General features: G+C 45.9%; 3 protein-coding genes across 8 annotated transcripts in view; 1 reads left to right on the top strand and 2 right to left on the bottom strand.

Annotated features, from left to right (window-relative positions):
- The window catches only part of pkp4 (plakophilin 4), a 26,035-nt gene extending 12,564 nt beyond the window's left edge, over positions 1 to 13,471 (bottom strand). The window contains exons 1-8 of one of the 6 annotated variants that reach the window (XM_028979341.1): positions 10,606 to 11,223; positions 10,436 to 10,490; positions 9,066 to 9,220; positions 2,787 to 2,899; positions 2,064 to 2,098; positions 1,803 to 1,940; positions 900 to 1,036; positions 355 to 766 (exon numbers count right to left, since the gene is read on the bottom strand). In XM_028979341.1, coding sequence (XP_028835174.1) covers positions 355 to 766; positions 900 to 1,036; positions 1,803 to 1,940; positions 2,064 to 2,098; positions 2,787 to 2,899; positions 9,066 to 9,220; positions 10,436 to 10,490; positions 10,606 to 10,626 — 1,066 coding nt within the window. In that variant the 5' untranslated portion in view covers positions 10,627 to 11,223. Of the gene's footprint in view, positions 1 to 354; positions 767 to 899; positions 1,037 to 1,802; positions 1,941 to 2,063; positions 2,099 to 2,786; positions 2,900 to 7,396; positions 7,470 to 9,065; positions 9,221 to 10,435; positions 10,491 to 10,605; positions 11,225 to 13,191 lie in introns of those variants that run through there. The other 5 variants (XM_028979342.1, XM_028979340.1, XM_028979337.1 and 2 more) reach the window with 5 other exon arrangements.
- LOC114789892 (cytohesin-interacting protein) lies at positions 13,082 to 23,317 on the top strand. The gene is made up of 8 exons (XM_028979345.1): positions 13,082 to 13,375; positions 20,588 to 20,836; positions 21,036 to 21,079; positions 21,171 to 21,225; positions 22,112 to 22,184; positions 22,269 to 22,362; positions 22,574 to 22,631; positions 22,732 to 23,317. Exons 2-8 carry the CDS (start codon positions 20,675 to 20,677, stop codon positions 22,816 to 22,818), a joined length of 573 nt encoding a protein of 190 aa, XP_028835178.1. The 5' UTR covers positions 13,082 to 13,375; positions 20,588 to 20,674; the 3' UTR covers positions 22,819 to 23,317.
- c5h7orf57 (chromosome 5 C7orf57 homolog) lies at positions 13,632 to 18,686 on the bottom strand. The gene is made up of 8 exons (XM_028979344.1): positions 18,611 to 18,686; positions 18,363 to 18,414; positions 18,103 to 18,285; positions 17,935 to 18,040; positions 17,726 to 17,858; positions 16,917 to 16,999; positions 16,715 to 16,818; positions 13,632 to 14,665 (listed from the first exon to the last, which is right to left on the bottom strand). The coding sequence occupies exons 2-8, from the start codon at positions 18,397 to 18,399 to the stop codon at positions 14,613 to 14,615; spliced, it is 699 nt and encodes a 232-aa protein (XP_028835177.1). The 5' UTR covers positions 18,400 to 18,414; positions 18,611 to 18,686; the 3' UTR covers positions 13,632 to 14,612.

The raw sequence follows: 23,317 nt of genomic DNA, 5'->3' as shown, positions 1-23,317 counted from the left end.
TTCTAATGTACACATCCCACACTCAGCTCGCCTGTCAAGCTATAGAAATGGCACCCATGGGTGCTGCGCCCCACTGAACATCGTTCGTACTCCTCCGATCATCCAGCAACATTCAGCCTCTCCACTAATGAACTGTCTCCATTGCCTAAACATCAGAAAAGGTCCAGGTTGTGCTCTTGTGGGGAATAGTGAGCCTAGCAGTCGTGGTCAGATGGTCACGCTGCCTTGTCCAGGAAAGGTCAACCAAGGTCAACCATCAACGCTGGATCAGAACACAACAGCCTGCGTAAGCACACCAAAACCACGTTCACCTTGAACTCACGTCTGACATGAGATAAATAACGTGCAGCTCACCAATGAGGCTGTCTGGTCTGGGTAGTGCCATCTGCTCGTAGGCATCATACGCCCGAGTGCCATAGACCTGCGCAGCGTCGTACGCATGCCTCTCGTGACGGCCCAGGGTCCCGTAATGCTGCGGCTGGGCCGCCATGCCAGAGCGGTGCGGCGCCGGACTCGATCCCGACCCTGAGCCCTGGCGCCCGGGGTGGAGCGGGTCCGGAGCGTGTGAGGAGGACGGGGGCAGCGTGGTACCCGGGAAGATGCTGGACAGCGGTTTGGGCTCACAGACGATGGGTGAGGAGAAGGGGCTCGGCAGCGAGGTACGAAGAGGAGGGCGAGAGGGCGAGGAGGCAGAGCCGTGCAGTGGGGACTGGGCCCGAGACGGCACCGAGCTGACACGCCGCATCACGCCGCCACCAGCTGGCACCTGAACGCACACACAAAATACATGAAAACACGTTCAATTACTCCAGCCGTATTGCTGGTCCCCATTGTCCCCATGAGGAAACACACTTACAGTCCCCACAAAGCAATAAACACACACACACACGGATGTGTACCTGTGTGGCAAGAGTGGAGCTGCCACTGGGGGCAGAGCTTGTTGACTGTGACCTGCCCTCTGACCTCCCTGGGGTGGCACTGTAGTAACCGCTGACTTCCTGGTACCCACTGTCTGAGTACGAGTTCATCTGGGACCCTGAGGGACGGCGAAGGAAAGAGGGGATGAAAGCACCTCACACGCTGAACATAGACACCAAACTACACGTCCAATCCCCACCCTGAGCAGGACACGTCACCCTGAGGGGGACTGTCCCTGTGACGCTCTGGATAAGGGTGTCTGCTCAATGTTTATATTAAACCATTTTCAGGTGATCTTTTTCAAAAGAATTAATTAACTAGACAAACATAAACTGCACATTACAACTGTAATATAAATGTAGACTTTTTAATGGTAAATTTTGAAGTTGGTAAAATTGTAAATGTTTTTCTTATATCATTACTAATTGCTAGATTCATAGTTAATCTACACTAAATTTGTCCTCAGGATGTATGTCCTAATAAATGTCAAAATCTAAATGCTAAAACTATATTTTCAAATTAATTCTGTAGTAATTCTGGCGGATGTCCGCCCACCACGCAACACCAAGTAACACACTGACACCAGCGTCCCCGGTGGCCGGATGAATAATACACCGTAAAAACCCATTATAAAAATATTACCAATATACTAATTTAACTACACTCATTGTTATTTTTACTGTCATAATTAGTAATAGTTAGACATCGTTTTAGTGCAGCGTCAGGCGTTACAGGAGCTATTTCTGCAGGGACACTGCCTGACCAGAATCAAACAGGTTTCTTGTTCTGCTTCATTTACATTTTGCACAACATCAGGCGAAATAAAATCTAGAGTTCTTTTTAATGGCGTGACACGGCGTGGAACTCAGTGCTCAGTAACGGACCCTCACTTTCATGCAGGGAGCCGTGCTCCACCTCAGGGGAGTACAGGGATCCGTGGTCCAGGCCACACCGCACCCCGAATGAGGGGGAACGGGAGGCATCTGCCCCCAGCGCTTTCATCTCCCCACCAGCTGAAGAATCTGACACAACACAAAGTCATATGTTCACAATACAATGCAAGTTGCACACAGGTCCTGTCTGTCCATTCAAAGACTCCATTTAGCATCAGACGGATGTTCAATCCCAAAAAAATATGATCCTACCTGCAGACGTCCATGGAAAAGATTTCTCTGATGAGCTGTGAAGAGGGCAGAAGACAACCATCCATCATATTTAGACTTTATTCAATTTCACAAACTCTAATAATATTCTCGGTGAGCTTGTTCATTAGTGTCCTGCACCATTAGACAGAGACTGAGCACAATTCTGAAGGGCTTCTTTTACCTTCTCCTTACTCGCACCTCAGTGGCACCTTGGCGGATCGGGATTCGAACCGGCAACCTTCTGATTACGGGGCCGCTTCCTTAACCGCTAGGCCACCACTGCCACTGCTACCCAGTGGAGAACTGGGTAACAGCTGAGGCCATCAGAGCAAAGGTCTCCTTCTGGCATGGTGCACAAACACTAAACCAAGATGACACAAGTACACTCAACACCTGACAAAACATCAGCAGCAGAAAAGCTGGTTCAGATGCAGACTGAACTCAGACTGAAATAAATATGAACTGATTATATGACTTGTTTTATATGACAGTTTTATGAATATGCTGCATGTCTATTCTGTGCTGGTCGTGGAAGGGCGTGCTGAGGCATCTCACCCCTGCGCTCCACATGCCCTGCAGCCAACAAATCCACCTGTCCAGAGCACGCAGAACGCACTGGACCCAAGGGACAATGTCTGAATTTAGAATTCAGCACCAAAAACTGGAGCGTAATATGAAGATTCATGTTACATAAGTAACATTGGAGATGTTACTTCTTCATACCTGATGCTGACGGCTCCGGGCGACTCAGCCTCAAGTCTGCATCTCTCCAACTGATTGGCTACAATCTGGCGCTCCGCCTCCAGCTCGCGGGTCAACCTCTCAAACTGCAGCTCCTGCGACCAATCAGAGAGCAGGGATGAAGAAACATGTCCAGCATAAACCGTGATCAGAAATATGTATTTTTTTATTGTGTTCATTTGACGTCTGAATCTGGACGATGGAACTGAACCCCGACAAATCTGAAATCTAAAAAAATGTATAAAAAGAGTAAATAATTAACTGAGCCCTGGAAAGAACTAGCTTAAAATCACACACAGACTAAAAATAATTTGTTTATAGCTTTCTGAGCACAGACTGCAGCCAGAAATGAAGCCAAAGAAAACCAAAAGCCAAAAATCACTGCGTGAATGTTTATTCGATCTTTTACCCTGACAGTAGAATGTCCTCAGAGTTTAAGCCCCCTGCTCCTGTCATGTCGGGGCTGCGCAGTACTGTCATAAAATCCCTCTCGCCACCGTCCAGCAAGGGCGAGGCCGAGCCGAACTCGAGCGCCGTCTGACAGATGAAAGTAGGCCATCGGCAGGATCAGCACTTAATGCCGCCACCGCTGCCGCTTCTTTTGCAGATTCAACTTTCCCCCCCGCAGGGGTCAGAGAGGATCGTGTCTTTTTAATGACACACAGTGAGAAGAAGAAGAAACTGAACCCTACAGATCCACGCAGGATTACTGCACTGATGCCAGGTGGATCGGGACTTCCGTTATTCAAAGAATTTTCTTGTTGAGGTTTTCAGTACATCATTTGTGGCCGATCTAAATGAATGATTATCAACCGTGCATCATATCTTTAAAATCATCAGCCTGTAGCCAGAGCTGTGCTCTGGTTAAAAAGGAGATCTTAAAATAAAACCACAGGTCGATATGCATCATACTACAGTCATGAAATCAATTCATCTTCTCACATTCTAACAAGAAATGCACCTAGATCAGCCCTCGCAGGGAAGAACCGCGCCAAGATGCACCAATTTAACTTGCACTTTTAAGTTTACGCCACTCTGGGGTCCCTACATAAAATGTAACAGGAGCGCAGGCACAACTGAGAGAATGTTAAAAGAACCTAAAAACCAGTAAGCGTCTGATGCGAACTCCTTGGAGCAAGACTGTTAATGGAACATGACTTGTTCTGTTTAATCAGAGTGAACGTCTTACTCTATATTTTATAGCGGAAGTTATGGTTTCCCCCACAGGGCATGGGGGGGTTGTCTGTTCTGAGGACGGTTTCTCTGGACTCCTGCTGGTATGAGAACATCTTGTAATGTTAAAACCGTTTTTCAAACTCCTATCCCTGTGAGTAACTGTGACTCCATTCAACACTCTCCATGAAACACATACATGTGAGAAAAAATGTCATATGTGTGAGGAATATATGCAGTATGCAAGAGCTTTCTATGAAGATTCATGAGCAATATATGGCATATGCGTGAGGTTTATATGTATGTATTCGGTTGTATATTTGTAAGTAAAATTGATGTACGTGTGAGCTTTGTATGTATGTAGATGGTGTAAATCGGTGTACGTGCGAGCTTTGTATGTATGTAGATGGTGTAAATCGGTGTACGTGCGAGCTTTGTATGTATGTAGATGATGTAGATCGGTGTACGTGCGAGCTTTGTATGTAGATTTGTGATTAAAAGTGATGTACGTGCGAGCTTTGTATGTATGTAGATGGTGTAAATCGGTGTCTGTACGAGCTTTGTACGTATGTAGATGGTGTAAATCGGTGTCTGTGCAAGCTTTGTACGTATGTAGATGGTGTAAATCGGTGTACGTACGAGCTTTGTATGTATGTAGATGTATGTAAATCGGTGTACGTACGAGCTTTGTATGTATGTAGATGGTGTAAATCGGTGTACGTACGAGCTTTGTATGTATGTAGATGGTGTAAATCGGTGTCTGTACGAGCTTTGTATGTATGTAGATGGTGTAAATCGGTGTCTGTACGAGCTTTGTATGTATGTAGATGGTGTAAATCGGTGTACGTACGAGCTTTGTATGTAGATTTGTGATTAAAAGTGATGTACATGCGAGCTTTGTATGTATGTAGATGGTGTAAATCGGTGTACATGCGAGCTTTGAATGTATGTAGATGGTGTAAATCGGTGTACGTACGAGCTTTGTATGTAGATTTGTGATTAAAAGCGATGTACGTGCGAGCTTTGTATGTTTGTAGATGGTGTAAATCGGTGTCTGTACGAGCTTTGTACGTATGTAGATGGTGTAAATCGGTGTACGTACGAGCTTTGTATGTATGTAGATGGTGTAAATCGGTGTACATGCGAGCTTTGTATGTAGATTTGTGAGTAAAAGCGATGTACATGCGAGCTTTGTATGTATGTTGATGGAGTAAATCGGTGTACGTGCGAGCTTTGTATGTATGTAGATGGTGTAAATCGGTGTACGTACGAGCTTTGTACATATGTAGATGGTGTAAATCGGTGTACGTGCGAGCTTTGAATGTATGTAGATGGTGTAAATCGAAGTACTTGCGAGCTTTGTATGTAGATTTGTGATTAAAAGTGATGTACATGCGAGCTTTGTATGTATGTAGATGGTGTAAATCGGTGTACGTACGAGCTTTGTATGTTTGTAGATGGTGTAAATCGGTGTCTGTACAAGCTTTGTACGTATGCAGATGGTGTAAATCGGTGTACGTACGAGCTTTGTATGTATGTATGTAGATGGTGTAAATCGGTGTACGTACGAGCTTTGTATGTATGTTGATGGAGTAAATCGGTGTCTGTACGAGCTTTGTATGTATGTATGTAGATGGTGTAAATCGGTGTACGTACGAGCTTTGTATGTATGTAGATGGTGTAAATCGGTGTACGTACGCGCTTTGTATGTAGATTTGTGATTAAAAGTGATGTACGTGCGAGCTTTGTATGTTTGTAGATGGTGTAAATCGGTGTACGTACGAGCTTTGTACATATGTAGATGGTGTAAATCGGTGTACGTGCGAGCTTTGAATGTATGTAGATGGTGTAAATCGAAGTACTTGCGAGCTTTGTATGTAGATTTGTGATTAAAAGTGATGTACATGCGAGCTTTGTATGTATGTAGATGGTGTAAATCGGTGTACGTACGAGCTTTGTATGTTTGTAGATGGTGTAAATCGGTGTCTGTACGAGCTTTGTACGTATGCAGATGGTGTAAATCGGTGTACGTATGAGCTTTGTATGTATGTAGATGGTGTAAATCGGTGTACGTACGAGCTTTGTATGTATGTTGATGGAGTAAATCGGTGTACGTACGAGCTTTGTATGTATGTTGATGGAGTAAATCGGTGTACGTACGAGCTTTGTATGTATGTAGATGGTGTAAATCGGTGTACGTACGAGCTTTGTATGTATGTAGATGGTGTAAATCGGTGTACGTACGAGCTTTGTATGTAGATTTGTGATTAAAAGTGATGTACGTGCGAGCTTTGTATGTTTGTAGATGGTGTAAATCGGTGTCTGTACGAGCTTTGTACGTATGTAGTTGGTGTAAATCGGTGTACGTGCGAGCTTTGTATGTATGTAGATGGTGTAAATCGTGTATGTACAAGCTTTGTATGTATGTAGATGGTGTAAATCGTGTATGTACAAACTTTGTATGTATGTAGATGGTGTAAATCGGTGTCTGTACGAGCTTTGTATGTATGTAGATAGTGTAAATCGGTGTACGTACAAGCTTTGTATATAGATTTGTGAGTAAAAGCGATGTACATGCGAGCTTTGTACGTATGTTGATGGTGTAAATCGGTGTACGTGCGAGCTTTGTATGTATCTAGGTGGGGTAAATCGGTGTACATACGAGCTTTGTATACATGTAGATGGTGTAAATCGGTGTACGTACGAGCTTTGTATGCATGTAGATGTTGTAAATCGGCGTACGTACGAGCTTTGTATGTATGTAGATGGTGTAAATCGGTGTACATACAAGCTTTGTATGTATGTAGATGGTGTAAATCGGTGTACATACAAACTTTGCATGTATGTAGATGTATGTAAATCGGTGTACATGCAAGCTTTGTATATATGTAGATGTTGTAAATCGGTGTACGTACGAGCTTTGTATGTATGTAGATGGTGTAAATCGGTGTACGTACGAGCTTTGTATGTATGTAGATGGTGTAAATCGGTGTACGTGCAAGCTTTGTATGTATGTAGATGGTGTAAATCGGTGTACGTTCAAGCTTTGTATATATGTAGATGTTGTAAATCGGTGTACGTACGAGCTTTGTATGTATGTAGATGGTGTAAATCGGTGTACGTACGAGCTTTGTATATATGTAGATGGTGTAAATCGGTGTACGTGCAAGCTTTGTATGTATGTAGATGGTGTAAATCGGTGTACGTACGAGCTTTGTATATATGTAGATGGTGTAAATCGGTGTACGTGCAAGCTTTGTATATATGTAGATGGTGTAAATCGGTGTACGTGCAAGCTTTGTATATATGTAGATGGTGTAAATCGGTGTACGTGCAAGCTTTGTATGTATGTAGATGGTGTAAATCGGTGTACGTTCAAGCTTTGTATATATGTAGATGTTGTAAATCGGTGTACGTACGAGCTTTTCTTGGTATTCGGCGCCTCATACAGAAGCCTTCAGTCATGTAGCAGAGAACAAGCTCGGTCGGTCAGTACCAGGCATCTAAACACCCCTGATCCGCCTATTCTGTCCCTCAAAGACCTTTTGTCTACACACTGATATACACACAGAACACAGTACACAACACAGTGCACAACACTGAGGCTATAAACACAGTGTAAAAGCACTGAAAATAACTGACAGTTTTATTTTTGTGTTAGCATTTTGGCTTTTATCTTATTTTAGCATTAGCATTTCATATGTAAAATTGTAGAAAATCCTGAATAAATTCAAATTGTGAACCCTCCTAGAAAAGGAGCATTTCACTGAAAACCCCAAATCCCCATGACGTTCATGACCATGCTGAGCGGATGTAAACGTCGCCATGCCGTCTTGATCTGTGTAAGAATGTCATCAGTCAGATGGAATCTTTTTATCATCCGGCTTCACTCGTATCCTCTACTGTAATCAAGGTCTTGAGGAGGGTCAGAATCTGAGCAAAACCATGGATTAAGATGCTCTGGAAGGCTCAGGACCGTCTCGATTCTGGCACAACGGGGGCAGGGGTGTCAAGTCAGGAGGTTTGGACCAGCGCAGTGAAGTGCACACTTCGAAATCAAGTCCAGGGACGTCCACTCGCAGAAAAACTGTTCAGTGGAGGGTTAATACGGCCCAGTCAACAGAGCCTCAGTGTAACATCATCTCTCCACTGACCTTGCACCCGTCCTCGTGGCTACTGAGACAGCACTTCTGCAGGGGCTTTGTGTCCATCCCACCACGGAGGTGACACAGACAGCAGAAACAAACCCGAGATCGAGAGAATTGAGAAATACCTACACAGTTATCTGCTAATATGGGCTTCATCTCCAGGTTTGTGAGGTTTATATATTATGTAATTCCCTGTAATTCTCCCGACCAACCACGGCTCCCTGGATCTCAGCGGGGCGGATCGGCTGCGTCCACATGAGGTCAGGTCATTCTGTCACGTTGGGCTGGACATGGCAATGAAGGAGGACGCATACGCACAATTTCACACGACAGGGGTTTAATACAAACTACACGAGACAAGGGAACATTAACACGCAGTGACCTGACGGTCAACAGACACGAACAGGATAGTTTTATACAATTATATAAATATACACCAGGTGAACACGATCAGGGAACATTACACAGGACGAACATGAAACTCCGGTCCGAACTCCGGATCCGGACTAACCCCTGCCGGTCCGGATCATGACAGTGATGAATATTTGTTCATGAAGTATGTCACCCTGCCTGACTGTGGTCTGTCTGGATCCCGATGTCCAAGATGCTATAAAACTGCCACTGTAACTAGACCCCGGGGTTCTTTTGGAACAGGAAGGATTCCCCAAGTGTCCAAGGGCGGGAAATCCGCTGGGCGGAAAAAGCATGACGGGAGGTAACCTTTTCCCTTATGATGTCATAAGGGGACAAATTCTAGATCCGACCGTCTGAGCTGCCACTCTCTGAACGGTGAAGCGGAACGACCAAAACACTCTTCACACCGACCGCCATTTCTAGCCACCGCAGGACCATAGACAGGCTGGGGAACTCAATGTAGCCATTCAACATCTTCTGACAGCCATCACAGACCAATCATCCGACCAGGACCAGCGTGTCCTACCTGTTCTTTGACTGAAGCCAGTATTTTGGTGGTGGTGTTGGTGGTGTTGGTGGTGGTGGTGGTGTTTGTGTCCATGCTCCTGGTAGTCTCTTGTCCATTTGAGCCACCTACCACCTCCCTCTCTTCTGGGACCCTCTCTGGTGAAGGCATCAGGCCTGCAACAAAACACGTACAAACATATACAAATGCTAAACATGGCGGACAACGCATGTTTCAATATTGCTGCTTTACACGTAATATATCTGTTTGAGAATTGAAACCCGGCTGATATTTATCAGTTATTCCAAGATACAGTTTCCAACATAAAACTACAGAGCCAACGGCCTGGTCAGTGTAGATCAGATCACGATGGGCTTGATGATGTGATCACTTCTATGCCTCATTATAACAGGTCTGGTAGCTGAATATGAAGATTATGAGGTCATTTTGTCCAGTTATATGTAAGCGGAATGTTAACAAAGGTCACAATTTACAAAAATAAACAAAGTAGAGATCCCTTGCTGGTTAGACCACGCCCACTATAAGCAATTTTTTTTTTATTCATCCCGAAAGAAATTGCTTCTCTGCTTTTAACCATCGCTGTGGTGGGCAGTGGGCACCATGACAGGTGCCCGGGGAGCAGTGTGTGGGGACGGTGCTTTGCTCAGTGGCACCTCGGCTGATCGGGATTCGAACCGGCAACCATCTGATTACGGGGCCGCTTCCTTAACCGCTAGGCCACCGCTGCCCAATCACGCCGTCATATATTCTTTCTATATCCTGCTTCTTCTGTGTTTGTTAAAACATTTTTAATTACAGAGCTCTAGATCTCTACAGTCTAGAATCCCCGAAACATACAGAACAAACAATCCATGAAACATCTGACAGACACATCTTGAAACCAACTGTAATAAAACCGTAATCCCCGTTTATCTCATAATCCATGTAAAACGCATGGAACAAAGACAGATTTTATACAATTACATTTCTGAGGAATAATTACTATTTTAGTAAATCCCGCCACTGATCTACACGTGATTTTCATAGTGAAACACTGCAGCGCAGCACACGGTGACGCGGTGAAACGTGTCCTCTGTATTTAACCATCCCCCTTGGTGAGCAGTGGGCACCATGACAGCCAACATTTTTGAAGGTTCTCAGTTCAGAACATCAGAGGCTGGTTCCCCACTGGAACCAAAAGAACCAGTAGGCCACCATGTTGCTGCTGCCATTGCAATTGTTCAAAGCTTCAGTAAAGGGCATGAAGGTTAGGGCCCGTCCACACGGGGACACTTTTCTCTAAAACAGGTTTTCGGTTTCTAAAAAACATCTGAAATGTTGTCGTCCACATAGAGACAGGGAGAACGTCCAGAGCGCTGTAAAACCCCCACCGTGCCTGTAGGTGGCGCTGGAGCTAGCCGTTAGTTCCAATGTTATCCTCCATTGCTGCATGTAGGACACATTTGGGGTTAAAGGTCAGGCTGGAGGTTTGGCTGCTACGTCAGCATTTTCACAAAAACAGCCACCAGAAGAAAAATGTTCTCATGTGGACAGGCCTTACGAAAACGGCTGCAGAACCCATTCTCTGCTGGTGGAGTCCATCTATCTCCAGATCGCACTAGCTGATGAAGAACCAGAACCAGCACTCTGCTCTTCATCCTTCAGCGACTGTATCTGCTCATCCTCGTCACGTTGTCTCAGTGACTGTGGTTTGAAGGTGCCAAACACCATCCAGGGGAGGAAGACCTGGAGAACATTCTGGCAGTCCCAGAGCCGTGCTTCTCCAGGCTCCTTCTCCAGTTCCGTTTGGCGGGGAAAACAGGGCGCAGCGCTCCGCCTGCAGTGGAAGAAACCGCAAAAGACCAGAAGGTGCGAGCAGCGACCAAAACAAAGACCATGCCAGCGGCACAGCGTGCACAGACATGACGAGACAACCTGTTCTTTTCGGAACCGGCCAATCAGCACGCGTCTACGCCCCCGTCAGGCCCTGAAATGAGTCCTTGCACCGCCATTTTACCGGGATTTAATCCTGCTGGCTGCCCACCTGTCTTCTTATTAAGTGAATCCTGCGTGAACTCAGACCGGGGCCTAGCGGGTCAGGAACCGCGAAGGAACCGTCCCCCCCACACACTGCACCCGGTTCTGTTCCATCTATAGCAAATTATAGAATCGTTCTAATGTGGATTTTTTCTCACGTAAGAAAAAGATCTGGATTTTCACCACAAAGTAAAGTGAGTAAAGTGATTGTCAACACATCAATTATCAGAAATATCGATTTAAATACAAGTATTTTACTGCATTAGACTAGGAGAACGAAGTAAAGAGCAGCCAGGTGGGCGGGGCACGCCAATAAACCACGCCCACCTGCTGAAGGAAGTGTTAGTTGTCACGGCGATGGATAACGATGATTGTTATTAGTCACATGAGTGTGACTGTGAGGGAGATTTCTCCTCCACTTCAGCAGAGACTACACACACACACACACACACACACACACACACCACAGACCAGGCTGGCAGCGCTTGTCATTGTCATTTGGTCACGATTAAGTCCGTTCCACTGAGTTTCCTGACTCAGAACTTCCCTTCGTTAGGAGTGTTGGAATGAATCTCATAATCGTGGATCCTGCATGGGAACATAATGGATTTGATCATAATGACGTTGCTCAGCAGAGGCTGGTAGTAGCCTAGCAGGTAACACACTCGAACCAGAAGACCCGGGTTCAAACCCCACTTACTACCATCGTGTCCCTGAGCAGGACACTCAACCCTGAGTGTCTCCAGGGGGGGACTGTCCCTGTAACTACTGACTGTAAGTCTCTCTGGATAAGGGCGTCTGGTAAATGCTGTAAATGTAAATGTAATTTTCTAGTTAAAAAGTAGTGCCGGTAGTAACTGGCAGTACTGAAGGAACAGCATCAGATGGACGTTCCAAATTCCATCTTCCAACACAGAGGTTCTCAACCTTTTGCAAGCTGCCCCCCCCCGAGCTGGTTCATTACAGTTGCCGCACCCCCACATCCCAAACACCACCTTGCATTGATACACTTTTGATGAAATAATGACAGCAGCGAAAATAGATCCAATGAATCCAAACAAAGCAAAAAACATGTTCTCAGGTATTTCTCCTCCCATCCTGTAGCGTACTCGCGCCTCCACGGATGAGAACCACTGTTCTAACACACACGTGTTCTTCTGTGAACCCACGTTGACCCACCCTGCTCTATTGAAACCTGTGGCCATTTTCCACACCGGTGGCACCGGCGCTGCTGCTTGAATCCACATGAAACCACGTGTGGAAGTGGGCAGTGAAATAAATATGATGGTACTGAGAAGCTGATCATCAACACTTTTACGGGCCAGCGGTGGCCTCGCGGTGAAGGAAGCGGCCCCGTAATCAGAAGGTTGCCGGTCCGAGTCCCGAACCGCCAAGGTGCCACTGAGGTCCCCTGGATGAAGGTCCCGTCCCCACACGCTGCTCCCCGGGCGCCTGTCATGGTGCCCACTGTCACCAAGGGTGACGGTTAAATACAGAGGACACATTTCACCGTGTGCTGTGCTGCTGTGTCTCACAATGACAGTCACGTCACTTCATCTCAGGAGTTCCAGATGCTCCTCAGGTTAACAGTGGAGGGAAGAGACGCTGATCTGGTGAGGCATCTCCATGGCAGATAAATGAAGTATTATTATTAGATGGGTTTTCATGGTCATGACGCCTATAATTCAACAACAATTAAAACTATTAAAATATTCCGTTCCAAAAGTTGCATTTTTATCATAAATGACTGCAGAATTTCTCCTGAACAACGTCGATACCGAAAGTCCAGCGTGGCGACGCAGAACACGGGGTTCTGGCGGAGGGCTGATCGCACGAAATCGCAGCCATCGTGGAATATTATGACGATTATTGCTTATTCACGAATGATCAGCATATTCCCGAATCCCGCACGTCTGCGGACAAATGAGTTTTAATATGAACGCGTCCGCGCATGCGCCGTAGTGCACGGATTTAAAACCACGCAGCCTGTGGAGGTAAAAACGAATAATGACAAGCAGGTCCCGCAGGACGGGGCCGGACAGAGCATCATCACCACCACCATCATCATCATCATCACCACCACCATCATCATCATCATCATCATCATCACCTGCCGCTGCCAGGCTGCCCTGCTCCACGCGTCCAGATCCGCGTCCGCGTCCGGAGACGGTGCCCGGTGCCCGGAGACCCACGTCCGCGCAGGAGGGGCCGGCTGACGACGATGATGGCGGTGGTGACGTCACGCTGCGCGGCGACAGTGGCCCGGTGTAAAAATACACGCGCAGCACGACAAGGTGAGTGGAACTGGTATTAATTTATTCCTCCTGGTCTGAGTAATGATTTTTCCTGCGGGGCCCACTTTTCTGGCACCGTAACGGTCACCATCCTCAGCAGCGAATATGATCCCTGGTTGGTGTAGAAATGGACGTCTGATGGCGCCACCTGGCGCCGGGAACATCTCAGTGAGGTCCAGAGGAGAAGAAGAGCTGGCTCCCCATCACGGATCATGTCCACCGGGGACATAAACACCAAGCGCAGGGCAAGAAGAGGTGACATGCACATGCAACTTCTTTATTAACCATTTTGTTTAGCACCCACAACAAAGTGAAAATTGTTCATTGAAAATGTGAATAATTAATACGCCGGGAGGAGCTGGTCGGCCAATCAAGCTGTTTTTGCCATAAGCCGCCACTGGGTCACAATGGCGGCTGCCAAACTTCCTCTCCGAACGGAGTGAACATGTTACAAGAGGAGCCCTGAACACTGCATGGTTACTACATGTGGATTTTACCACATTCAAATGTACATTCAGTCTGAACGTGAAATAAAAGCCCCTTCAGTCCAGAAGTCTGGAGTCTGGTTGACCCTGAGCTGGAGCTCGGATACCAAAAGAAAGAAAGCAACTAGCCCTCAGCAGATTAAGGCCGAACGAGGTCATGGACGCCGGGGTTTCACACTGCTGCCGGGTTCAAGGCCTGACAGGAGTCTGCAGCCGCTGAGCGGTCCTCCACTGGTCCAACCTGGAGACACTAATATTTCTGTAAGGTGTCATAATGACCATTTTTAGTTTTATTCCTTTGTTCCAGCCCAGAATTAGATCTGATAAGCAGTAAAGAAATGAATATGAACATTTTCATTTTGGACCAACCCATTACTGGTCTAACTTATTAAAATTTAAATTGACAGAACATCCAGAACCATCCGGACCAGAGAACCCGCGCCAGGAGCAGCAGTATGAGGGCGCACGGTCACCCCGGCAGGCGGATGTCATCGTACCGAACACCCGAATTAAAATAAATTACTATGTACAAAATAAACTCTAAAATAATGAAGTACATACAGTCACGAAGTGCAAAATAAACAGTACAGCTTGGAGGACGTGAACCTGAAGAACTACGTAGGGAGTGTTAACAAATCCACAGCTAGAAGGTGACATGACAAATACAGATCTAGAACCAGAACCAGAAACTGGACTCATTGGCATAAATACAAAGGGAAGGACGGTGAACGGGCGAGACGGTCCTCCGGTCCTCACTCCAGCTCATCTTCGGGCGCGACGGTGCTGGTCTGTTCCGAGGTCACACCTGCAACAGCAACACAATCCGTCACCGACAAGCCGGTACTAGAGCTGCCGGTCTACAGTACCGATCCTCCCTGTACCAGTCGTGGTTGTAAATGTGTTATATGAAACGGGGGGGGGGGGGGGGGGGGGGGGGAGAGAGAGAGAGAGAGAGAGATGTGAAACGCTGGTTAGACTCTGCTGGTTAAGTTCTAAAACCGACCCGGCGCTGGTCCGGTACTAGAGCTGCCGGTCTACAGTACCGATCCTCTCTGTACCAGTCGTGGTTGTAAATGTGTTATATGAAACGGGGGGAGAGAGAGAGAGAGAGAGAGAGAGAGAGATGTGAAACGCTGGTTAGACTCTGGCGGTTAAGTTCTAAAACCGACCCGGCGCTGGTCCGGTACTAGAGCTGCCGGTCTACAGTACCGATCCTCTCTGTACCAGTCGTGGTTGTAAATGTGTTATATGAAACGGGGGGAGAGAGAGAGAGAGAGAGAGAGGGATGTGAAACGGCGGTTAGACTCTGGCGGTTAAGTTCTAAAACCGACCCGGCGCTGGTCCGGTACTAGAGCTGCCGGTCTACAGTACCGATCCTCTCTGTACCAGTCGTGGTTGTAAATGTGTTATATGAAACGGGGGGGGAGAGAGAGAGAGAGAGAGAGAGAGAGGGATGTGAAACGGCGGTTAGACTCTGGCGGTTAAGTTCTAAAACCGACCCGGCGCTGGTCCGGTACTAGAGCTGCCGGTCTACAGTACCGATCCTCCCTGTCCCAGTCGTGGTTGTAAATGTGTTATATGAAACGGGGGGAGAGAGAGAGAGAGAGAGATGTGAAACGCTGGTTAGACTCTGGCGGTTAAGTTCTAAAACCGACCCGGCGCTGGTCCGGTACTAGAGCTGCCGGTCTACAGTACCGATCCTCCCTGTACCAGTCGTGGTTGTAAATGTGTTATATGAAACGGGGGGAGAGAGAGAGAGAGATGTGAAACGCTGGTTAGACTCTGGCGGTTAAGTTCTAAAACCGACCCGGCGCTGGGCTGGTACTAGAGCTGCCGGTCTACAGTACCGATCCTCCCTGTCCCAGTCGTGGTTGTAAATGTGTTATATGAAACGGGGGGGAGAGAGAGAGAGAGATGTGAAACGCTGGTTAGACTCTGGCGGTTAAGTTCTAAAACCGACCCGGCGCTGGTCCGGTACTAGAGCTGCCGGTCTACAGTACCGATCCTCCCTGTCCCAGTCGTGGTTGTAAATGTGTTATATGAAACGGGGGGAGAGAGAGAGAGAGATGTGAAACGCTGGTTAGACTCTGGCGGTTAAGTTCTAAAACCGACCCGGCGCTGGTCCGGTACTAGAGCTGCCGGTCTACAGTACCGATCCTCCCTGTCCCAGTCGTGGTTGTAAATGTGTTATATGAAACGGGGGGAGAGAGAGAGAGAGAGAGAGAGAGAGAGAGAGAGAGAGAGAGATGTGAAACGGCAGTTAGACTCTGGCGGTTAAGTTCTAAAACCGACCCGGCGCTGGTCCGGTACTAGAGCTGCCGGTCTACACCGATCCTCCCTGTACCAGTCGTGGTTGTAAATGTGTTATATGAAACGGGGGGAGAGAGAGAGAGAGAGAGAGAGAGATGTGAAACGCTGGTTAGACTCTGCTGGTTAAGTTCTAAAACCGACCCGGCGCTGGGCTGGTACTAGAGCTGCCGGTCTACAGTACCGATCCTTCCTGTACCAGTCGTGGTTGTAAATGTGTTATATGAAACGGGGGGAGAGAGAGAGAGAGAGAGAGAGAGAGATGTGAAACGCTGGTTAGACTCTGGCGGTTAAGTTCTAAAACCGACCCGGCACTGGGCTGGTACTAGAGCTGCCGGTCTACAGTACCGATCCTTCCCTGTACCAGTCGTGGTTGTAAATGTGTTATATGAAACGGGGGGAGAGAGAGAGAGAGAGATGTGAAACGCTGGTTAGACTCTGGTTACGCTGGTTAAGTTCTAAAACCGCGTAAAGAAAGCTGGACTGGTCGGGGTCGGGATTACAGCGCTAGTACGAATGCGAGTATACGGTAGACGGAGACCCTCACTTGAGGCATCGTCGTCATTGGTTGACTTCTTCTCCTCGTCCTCCACGTAAGCGAAGCTTAAAAGTTTGGACATGCTCACAGGGGACGACTTCTTGTCATAGGAGCTGGAATCACAGAGAACGCAAGTCTTACTAGAACGAAACACGCTGCCGTGTGTTTGATGAAATTAGACGTTGGAACAGATAAAACGGAAGAAACTCACATCTTCTTGAACCTGCCGGCGACCCCGTGCTCGCTCACCGTCATCTTCTCCATCTGACTGGCAGCCTCGCCCACTTTGGCAACCTGCATCAGCCAAAAAAACATCATTTCATTCCGGTTGGAAACACCCATACAGCAAAATGCAGGAAAGTTCATCCATGGTGGTGATGGGAGGAGATGAAATGGGGGGCTGTGCGAGGCGGCATTCAATTCTATATATTATATATAATATATTCTATATATTCTATATATTATATATAACTTGATGAGTACATTTAAATGGAACTGTTTCTGAAGGCTGCAGCAGGAAAATGTATAATCAACGTTTTACAGATAAATCAGCATATAGCGCAACCGTATACCAGATAAAACAGCATCTGGCCAGTACCATAAGTCCAGTGAAAGTGCAGGTTATTGTAAGATGGGAGTTATTACATATTGTCATTTAAATATTTTATCTTGCAGTCCCTCCGGGATTCCAAGACTTTATTTAGTGATTTCTTAAATCATAATGGCAGGCTGGACCGTCCCTGAACATTTCCATGCGCGCTGTCAGCAGCCAATCACAGGCGTGGAGCCGATCGGGGGCGGGGTCCAGACTGGGCACTGACACAGATGACTGACAGGTTGAAGGCTGGCTTTATTTTATCTATTGGGTCTGCAGTACTCTTAAGACATTTAAACTCCTGGTCATTTTAATGATATTTAGTATTATCTAATTTATATTCTAGATATTCTAGGTGGTCTCAGCCCAGTTGTGGGCGGGGCTGAACAGAACGATGGTGGGGATGCTGCGATGTGACCATTCACCTTGTCTTTACTGGCACCGGAGGTAAAGGAGTCACAGTCCCAGGGCGATATATTATCGGTGCCGAACGGCGCTGCCAGGGGCGACACCGCCCCTCTGGCGGAGCTTTCGGGGGAAGTGGCGTCGCCGGTTGGGCTAGAAGTAGAAAAGCGGGGTGATTTGACTGAGCCGGGCTCCCCACCGTAACTCAGGCCGCTAAGTAAGGTCTGACCTTCGGGGCTCAGTGGGTGCAGAGTTGGCGGAGAACCAGTCCGGGGCCTTGTAGGTCCTCTTGTCCACCCTGCCGTCCCCGTCCGTGTCCTCATGCCACAGCAGACCTGGAGCACAGGCAACATGGAACAAATCCCTCCATTTCCTGTTAAACGGAGAAAGAACGCACCTTTCTGGCCTCCTTGCTTGGCGAGTTTGACGTAGTCCGAGTCGGTGGCGAAGATGCCCACACGGCGTCCCTTGGTCCTCTCCTCGGGCCCCGTCTCGGCGCTCTGCGACAAGCCCGGGATCTGGGACTTGGGGCCGGAGAAGCCGTTGGCCGGCGCGGTGCTCGGATTAGGAGCCTTGACTCCTGGGGAGAAATGGACCGTGTAAGGGGACAGAACGTCACCCTGCTGAGGACATGGAGGCGGCGGCGGCGGAACCCACCCTGTTTCTTCCGCCGGTAGTCGGGTTCCGAGCTCATGTCGACGGCCGAGATCTGGAACAAAGACACGATAAGCGGGCCTGTACACGCGTTATAACCTCTCCAAAAACGCTACAGCTAGCGCAGCTAAGGAGGTCCGAGTAAAAGCGTCGGTGGATGCGGGCTGGTGGAGGTGGAGGTGAGGATGGTGGAGGGATGAGGGATGAGGGATGCAGATGGAGATGAGGATGTGGGGATGGAACATGCTTACAGCGCCGCTGCAGGACGAGACTGTGGAAACTGAAGAACTGTTGACGGAAACGGGGCTCGGCCGCCGGGACCGGAAGTTGCGTAGCAGCTGGAGTGGGCGTGGCTTCGAGAGTACTGCTGTGGTTGTGCAGAAATTAATAGAAATTTAACAGCAGAGCGTTTAAACCTGTGTGTGATGTACAGTATGTGTAATGTGAGATGAGATGTGTGTCTATTGTTTGTCAGGTTTGTGTGTGAATAATATGTTTATTAATAATTATATTGATATTAGTGTATATTGTGTGTTGTGTGGGTACTGTGTGCACATTTGTGTATATGTGCAGGTTTTTTTGTATGTATGTGCTGTCCGTCTGTTTTGTTTTGTGTATTTTGTGGGTGAATGATATGTGTATTGTGTTTTAGTGTTTGTGTAGTTGTATTATTATGTTTGTGTTTTGTTGTTTGTAGTGTGTGTACTGTATGTATATTAGTGTATTTTGTGGGTAAATTATATGTGTGTTGTGTATTGTGTTTTAGTATTTGTGTATTTGTATTATTATGTTTGTGTGTGTACTGTATGTATATTAATGTATTTTGTGGGTGAATGATATGTGTATTGTGTTGAGTGTTTAGTATTTGTATTATTATGTTTGTGTTTTGTTGTTTGTAGTGTGTGTACTGTATGTATATTAGTGTATTTTGTGGGTGAATGTTTATTGTGTTTTATGTGATGTGTGTTTAGTATTTGTATTATTATATTTGTGTTTTGTTGTTTGTAGTGTGTGTACTGTATATATATATATTAGTGTATTTTTGTGTGTGAATGCTATGTGTATTGTATTTGTGTATTTGTATTATTATGTTTGTGTTTTGTTGTTTGTAGTGTGTGTACTGTATATATATATTAGTGTATTTTTGTGTGTGAATGCTATGTGTATTGTATTTGTGTATTTGTATTATTATGTTTGTGTTTTGTTGTTTGTAGTGTGTGTACTGTATGTATATTAGTGTATTTTGTGTGTGAATGTGTATTGTGTTTTAGTGTTTGTGTATTTGTATTATTATGTTTGTGTTTTTTGTTGTTTGTAGTGTGTGTACTGTATATATATATATATATATATATATATATATATATATATATATTAGTGTATTTCTGAGTGTGAATGTGTATTGTGTTTTATGTATTGTGTGTTTAGTATTTGTGTGTTTTGTGTATCATTATTATTATGTTTTGTTGTGTGTGTTGTGCATTTGTGTGTACTGTATGTATATTAGTGTATTTTGTGGGTGAATGATATGTGTATTGTGTTGAGTGTTTAGTATTTGTATTATTATGTTTGTGTTTTGTTGTTTGTAGTGTGTGTACTGTATGTATATTAGTGTATTTTGTGGGTGAATGTTTATTGTGTTTTATGTGATGTGTGTTTAGTATTTGTATTATTATATTTGTGTTTTGTTGTTTGTAGTGTGTGTACTGTATATATATATTAGTGTATTTTTGTGTGTGAATGCTATGTGTATTGTATTTGTGTATTTGTATTATTATGTTTGTGTTTTGTTGTTTGTAGTGTGTGTACTGTATGTATATTAGTGTATTTTGTGTGTGAATGTGTATTGTGTTTTAGTGTTTGTGTATTTGTATTATTATGTTTGTGTTTTTTGTTGTTTGTAGTGTGTGTACTGTATATATATATAAGTGTATTTCTGAGTGTGAATGTGTATTGTGTTTTATGTATTGTGTGTTTAGTATTTGTGTGTTATTATTATGTTTTGTTGTGTGTGTTGTGCATTTGTGTGTACTGTATGTATATTAGTGAATGCTATGTGTGTTGAGTTTTATTGTTTGTAGTGTGTGTACTGTGTGTATGTCAGTGTGTACATTGTGTGTAAAGTGTGTGTGAATGGTTGAAAGTGTGAAAGGGCATGACAGGAAAAGCAAAAATCCCCGACGTAACACAGGCCGGATTTCCGCTGAGACGCTTTTTATCTTTCGCACCAGACTGAAGCGGCTTCATCAGGACCGAGTCTCCACCGCCGCCACCGCCGGCTCCGCACCAGCCAGGGGTCTCGTCCCTGCGCCTGTACCATGACGACAAGGACCCTGGACTCCAGCTTCAGGCATCTTGTGACAAAGAGCAGCAGCTTCAGAAACTCTCTCTGGAAGAAAATCAGCCCCCGGCACAGAAACGGCGTCCCCTCGGTCTCCATCGGTCGAGACATAGCTGCCGCCCGGCCGCAGGAGACGCCGGTGAGTGGATCCACAGCACACCAGGAACCAAAACCAATAATCTTAAACCAAGTTCAAATACCAAATAAAAAACACACACATTTAATAACATATCTATATATGTATACAGTATATATCATGTAATAAAATAATATTAAATAACTATAACTATTAAATAACTATAATAATATTAAATAACTAATAACTATTTTTTTTCTAGGGGAATCCATCAAAATCCCTAAATCACAGCACGGGCTCCATCAGGTAAATATCATGTCAGGCTTTTCCAGAATCTTCATCAGACTTTCTAGAACAGAAAGATTACAGTTTGGCCGTGTTGTTCTGTGTTGGACAGGAGAAGAGTCGTGCTGGAGAAGCAGGAGAACGAAATGTTTGGATTTGAAGTTCAGGTGAAGGAAACGCTCTTCTTCTCTGTTGTTTAGACCAGTGGTTCCCAACCTGGGTGCGGAGCAGAAGGGTATCCAAGGTTACCAAAATCCTATTTGTAAACATCAAACTGTGTATAATCCTGTAAGGCCAGAGCTGTAGATCCATTTTACTTCCGCTTTATAGTACCTATAGTATAGTACCTATAGTATAGTACCTATAGTGCCTATAGTATAGTACATATAGTACCTATAGTATAGTACCTATAGTACCTATCCTTTCCCAATGAAACACTGCTTGTAAATTTGTGGTCAGGTGATGCGTTTTAATTATCATGAGAGAGATCTTTTTAAAGTTAAAGTGAAGTGATTGTCACATGTTATACACAGCAGCATAGCACACAATGCACACAGTGAAATTTGTCCTCTGCATTTAATCCATCACCCTGAGTGAGCAGTGGGCGGCCATGACAGGTGCCCGGGGAGCAGTGTGTGGGGACGGTGCTTTGCTCAGTGGCACCTCAGTGGCACCTTGGCGGATCGGGATTCGAACCGGCAACCTTCTGATTACGGGGCCGCTTCCTTAACCGCTAGGCCACCACTGCCCCCTGGGGATTATATTTCAATTCCTTCCCCTCTTACGGCTTTTAAAAAAGCTGGACATTGCCTGAGCTGACGGGGTCGTGCTTGTATTGAAATGTATTTTATTTTACGGCGTAACAGTCGTAACTAATATAAAATCTTTATAAAACAAGGAGAATGAGAACGAAAACCCACGGCTGCTGTTTATTTTTTGCAAATTAAAGTTTGTAATTAATCAATTTATTCCTTTAATGTGTGGGAAGGAACTGGGTTTGGGGGATCTTGGCTGGTTTAGTGTAATGGCCTGTTATTCACTCTCTCTCTGCAGGACGGGGACATGGGTCCTGTGGTGAAGATGGTGGAGGTGGGTGGTCCAGCTGAGCGGGCGGGGCTGAGAACAGGTGAGGGTCTCCCAGAGTAGGTTCACTAGTCTTGACTCAGACCCGAGTCTGTGCTTTTTCTCAACATGGGTCCCTCTGTCCCAGGCGACGTCCTCGTAGCTGTGAACGGGGTGTTCGTTGCAGGATTCCGGCACGAGTGCGTCGCCAAACTGTTTCACAGCTCAGACCACATAATGCGGTACGTCAAATAGGTCTGCAGGTCTATAAAATGTACGTTTTACCAGACACCCTGATCCAGTCAGTAGTGACAGGGACACTCAGGGTTACGTGTCCTGCTCAGGGACATGATGGTAGTAAGTGGGGTTTGAACCTGGAACTCTGTGCTCTTCTGGTTCAGAGGTGACTATCTATTTAAATGTGTCTCATGTGGCATCTGTGCTTTTATATAGGTTGGAGACAATGTGTGGACAAGCGGCAGATCTTCACAGGAAATTGTCCCAGTTGGAGGTACGTCAGACTGAAATTTAGAGTTTACGCATCAACAGCTTTTCACATGATTATTGTCCTGATGTCAAGGTACTGAGCCGCCATTCTTTTGTTGGCCCAGGCCCGGCTTGGAGAAAAACGTGCGGAGCTCTGTGCACTGACCTCGAGGGAGGAGCTTCTGTGTGGAGGTGGTGGTGACCTGGAGTAACCCTGGGGTGAAGCAAACCGCTTCCTCCTTGAGTGTGTGCGTCATCCTGCACGCAGGTTCCTGAGAAGAAGTTGTGAAGAAACTGCTGTGGTGTTGCATGTGAAGTCATTTGTGCTCCTTTCTTCCTGAGTTGAAGGCATCTCGGCTTTTATTAGGACTGGAAGATAAAGTAATATATTTGAAGGGTGACCATTCTCCTCATCCAAAAACCCTTCAGGAATCTACAGGTGTATGTGGACCATCTCCCGTACCGGAACTCAGCCGCTAATATTAATATTAAATTGATCACCGGGCCACGGTCACAGTGGAAGTTCTTCCTGGTTTAGTCAGAAATCCTCAACTCTTGTGTACGTAATTCAGCAGACGCCAAAATGTATTCCTCTAATTTAATGTCCTATTTATTTATTTATGATGTAATGATTATATGCACTCATGTCACTATTTATTTGTCAAGCATGTAAGTGTGATGTTCGTTCTAAATAAAAAGAAAAGAAATCCC

Source organism: Denticeps clupeoides, chromosome 5 (genome assembly GCF_900700375.1).
Source record: "Denticeps clupeoides chromosome 5, fDenClu1.1, whole genome shotgun sequence".
NCBI classification, from domain to species: Eukaryota; Metazoa; Chordata; class Actinopteri; order Clupeiformes; family Denticipitidae; genus Denticeps; species Denticeps clupeoides.
Note: the sequence above shows the minus strand (reverse complement) of the source record. Positions and strands in the feature narration are given on the sequence as shown.

What these genes read in the sequence shown, in the direction of transcription:
- c5h7orf57 (XM_028979344.1), bottom strand. Translation starts at nt 18,399, where the DNA reads ATGAGCTCGGAACCCGACTACCGGCGGAAGAAACAGG. An exon ending in CTACCGGCGGAAGAAACAGG is followed by an intron (nt 18,286 to 18,362) that starts GTGGGTTCCGCC and finishes ATTTCTCCCCAG; the next exon opens with GAGTCAAGGCTCCTAATCCG. An exon ending in CCGGTGCCAGTAAAGACAAG is followed by an intron (nt 17,000 to 17,725) that starts GTGAATGGTCAC and finishes TGGCTGATGCAG; the next exon opens with GTTGCCAAAGTGGGCGAGGC.
- LOC114789892 (XM_028979345.1), top strand. Translation starts at nt 20,675, where the DNA reads ATGACGACAAGGACCCTGGACTCCAGCTTCAGGCATCTTGTGACAAAG. An exon ending in AGCTCAGACCACATAATGCG is followed by an intron (nt 22,363 to 22,573) that starts GTACGTCAAATA and finishes GCTTTTATATAG; the next exon opens with GTTGGAGACAATGTGTGGAC. An exon ending in GGAAATTGTCCCAGTTGGAG is followed by an intron (nt 22,632 to 22,731) that starts GTACGTCAGACT and finishes TTGTTGGCCCAG; the next exon opens with GCCCGGCTTGGAGAAAAACG.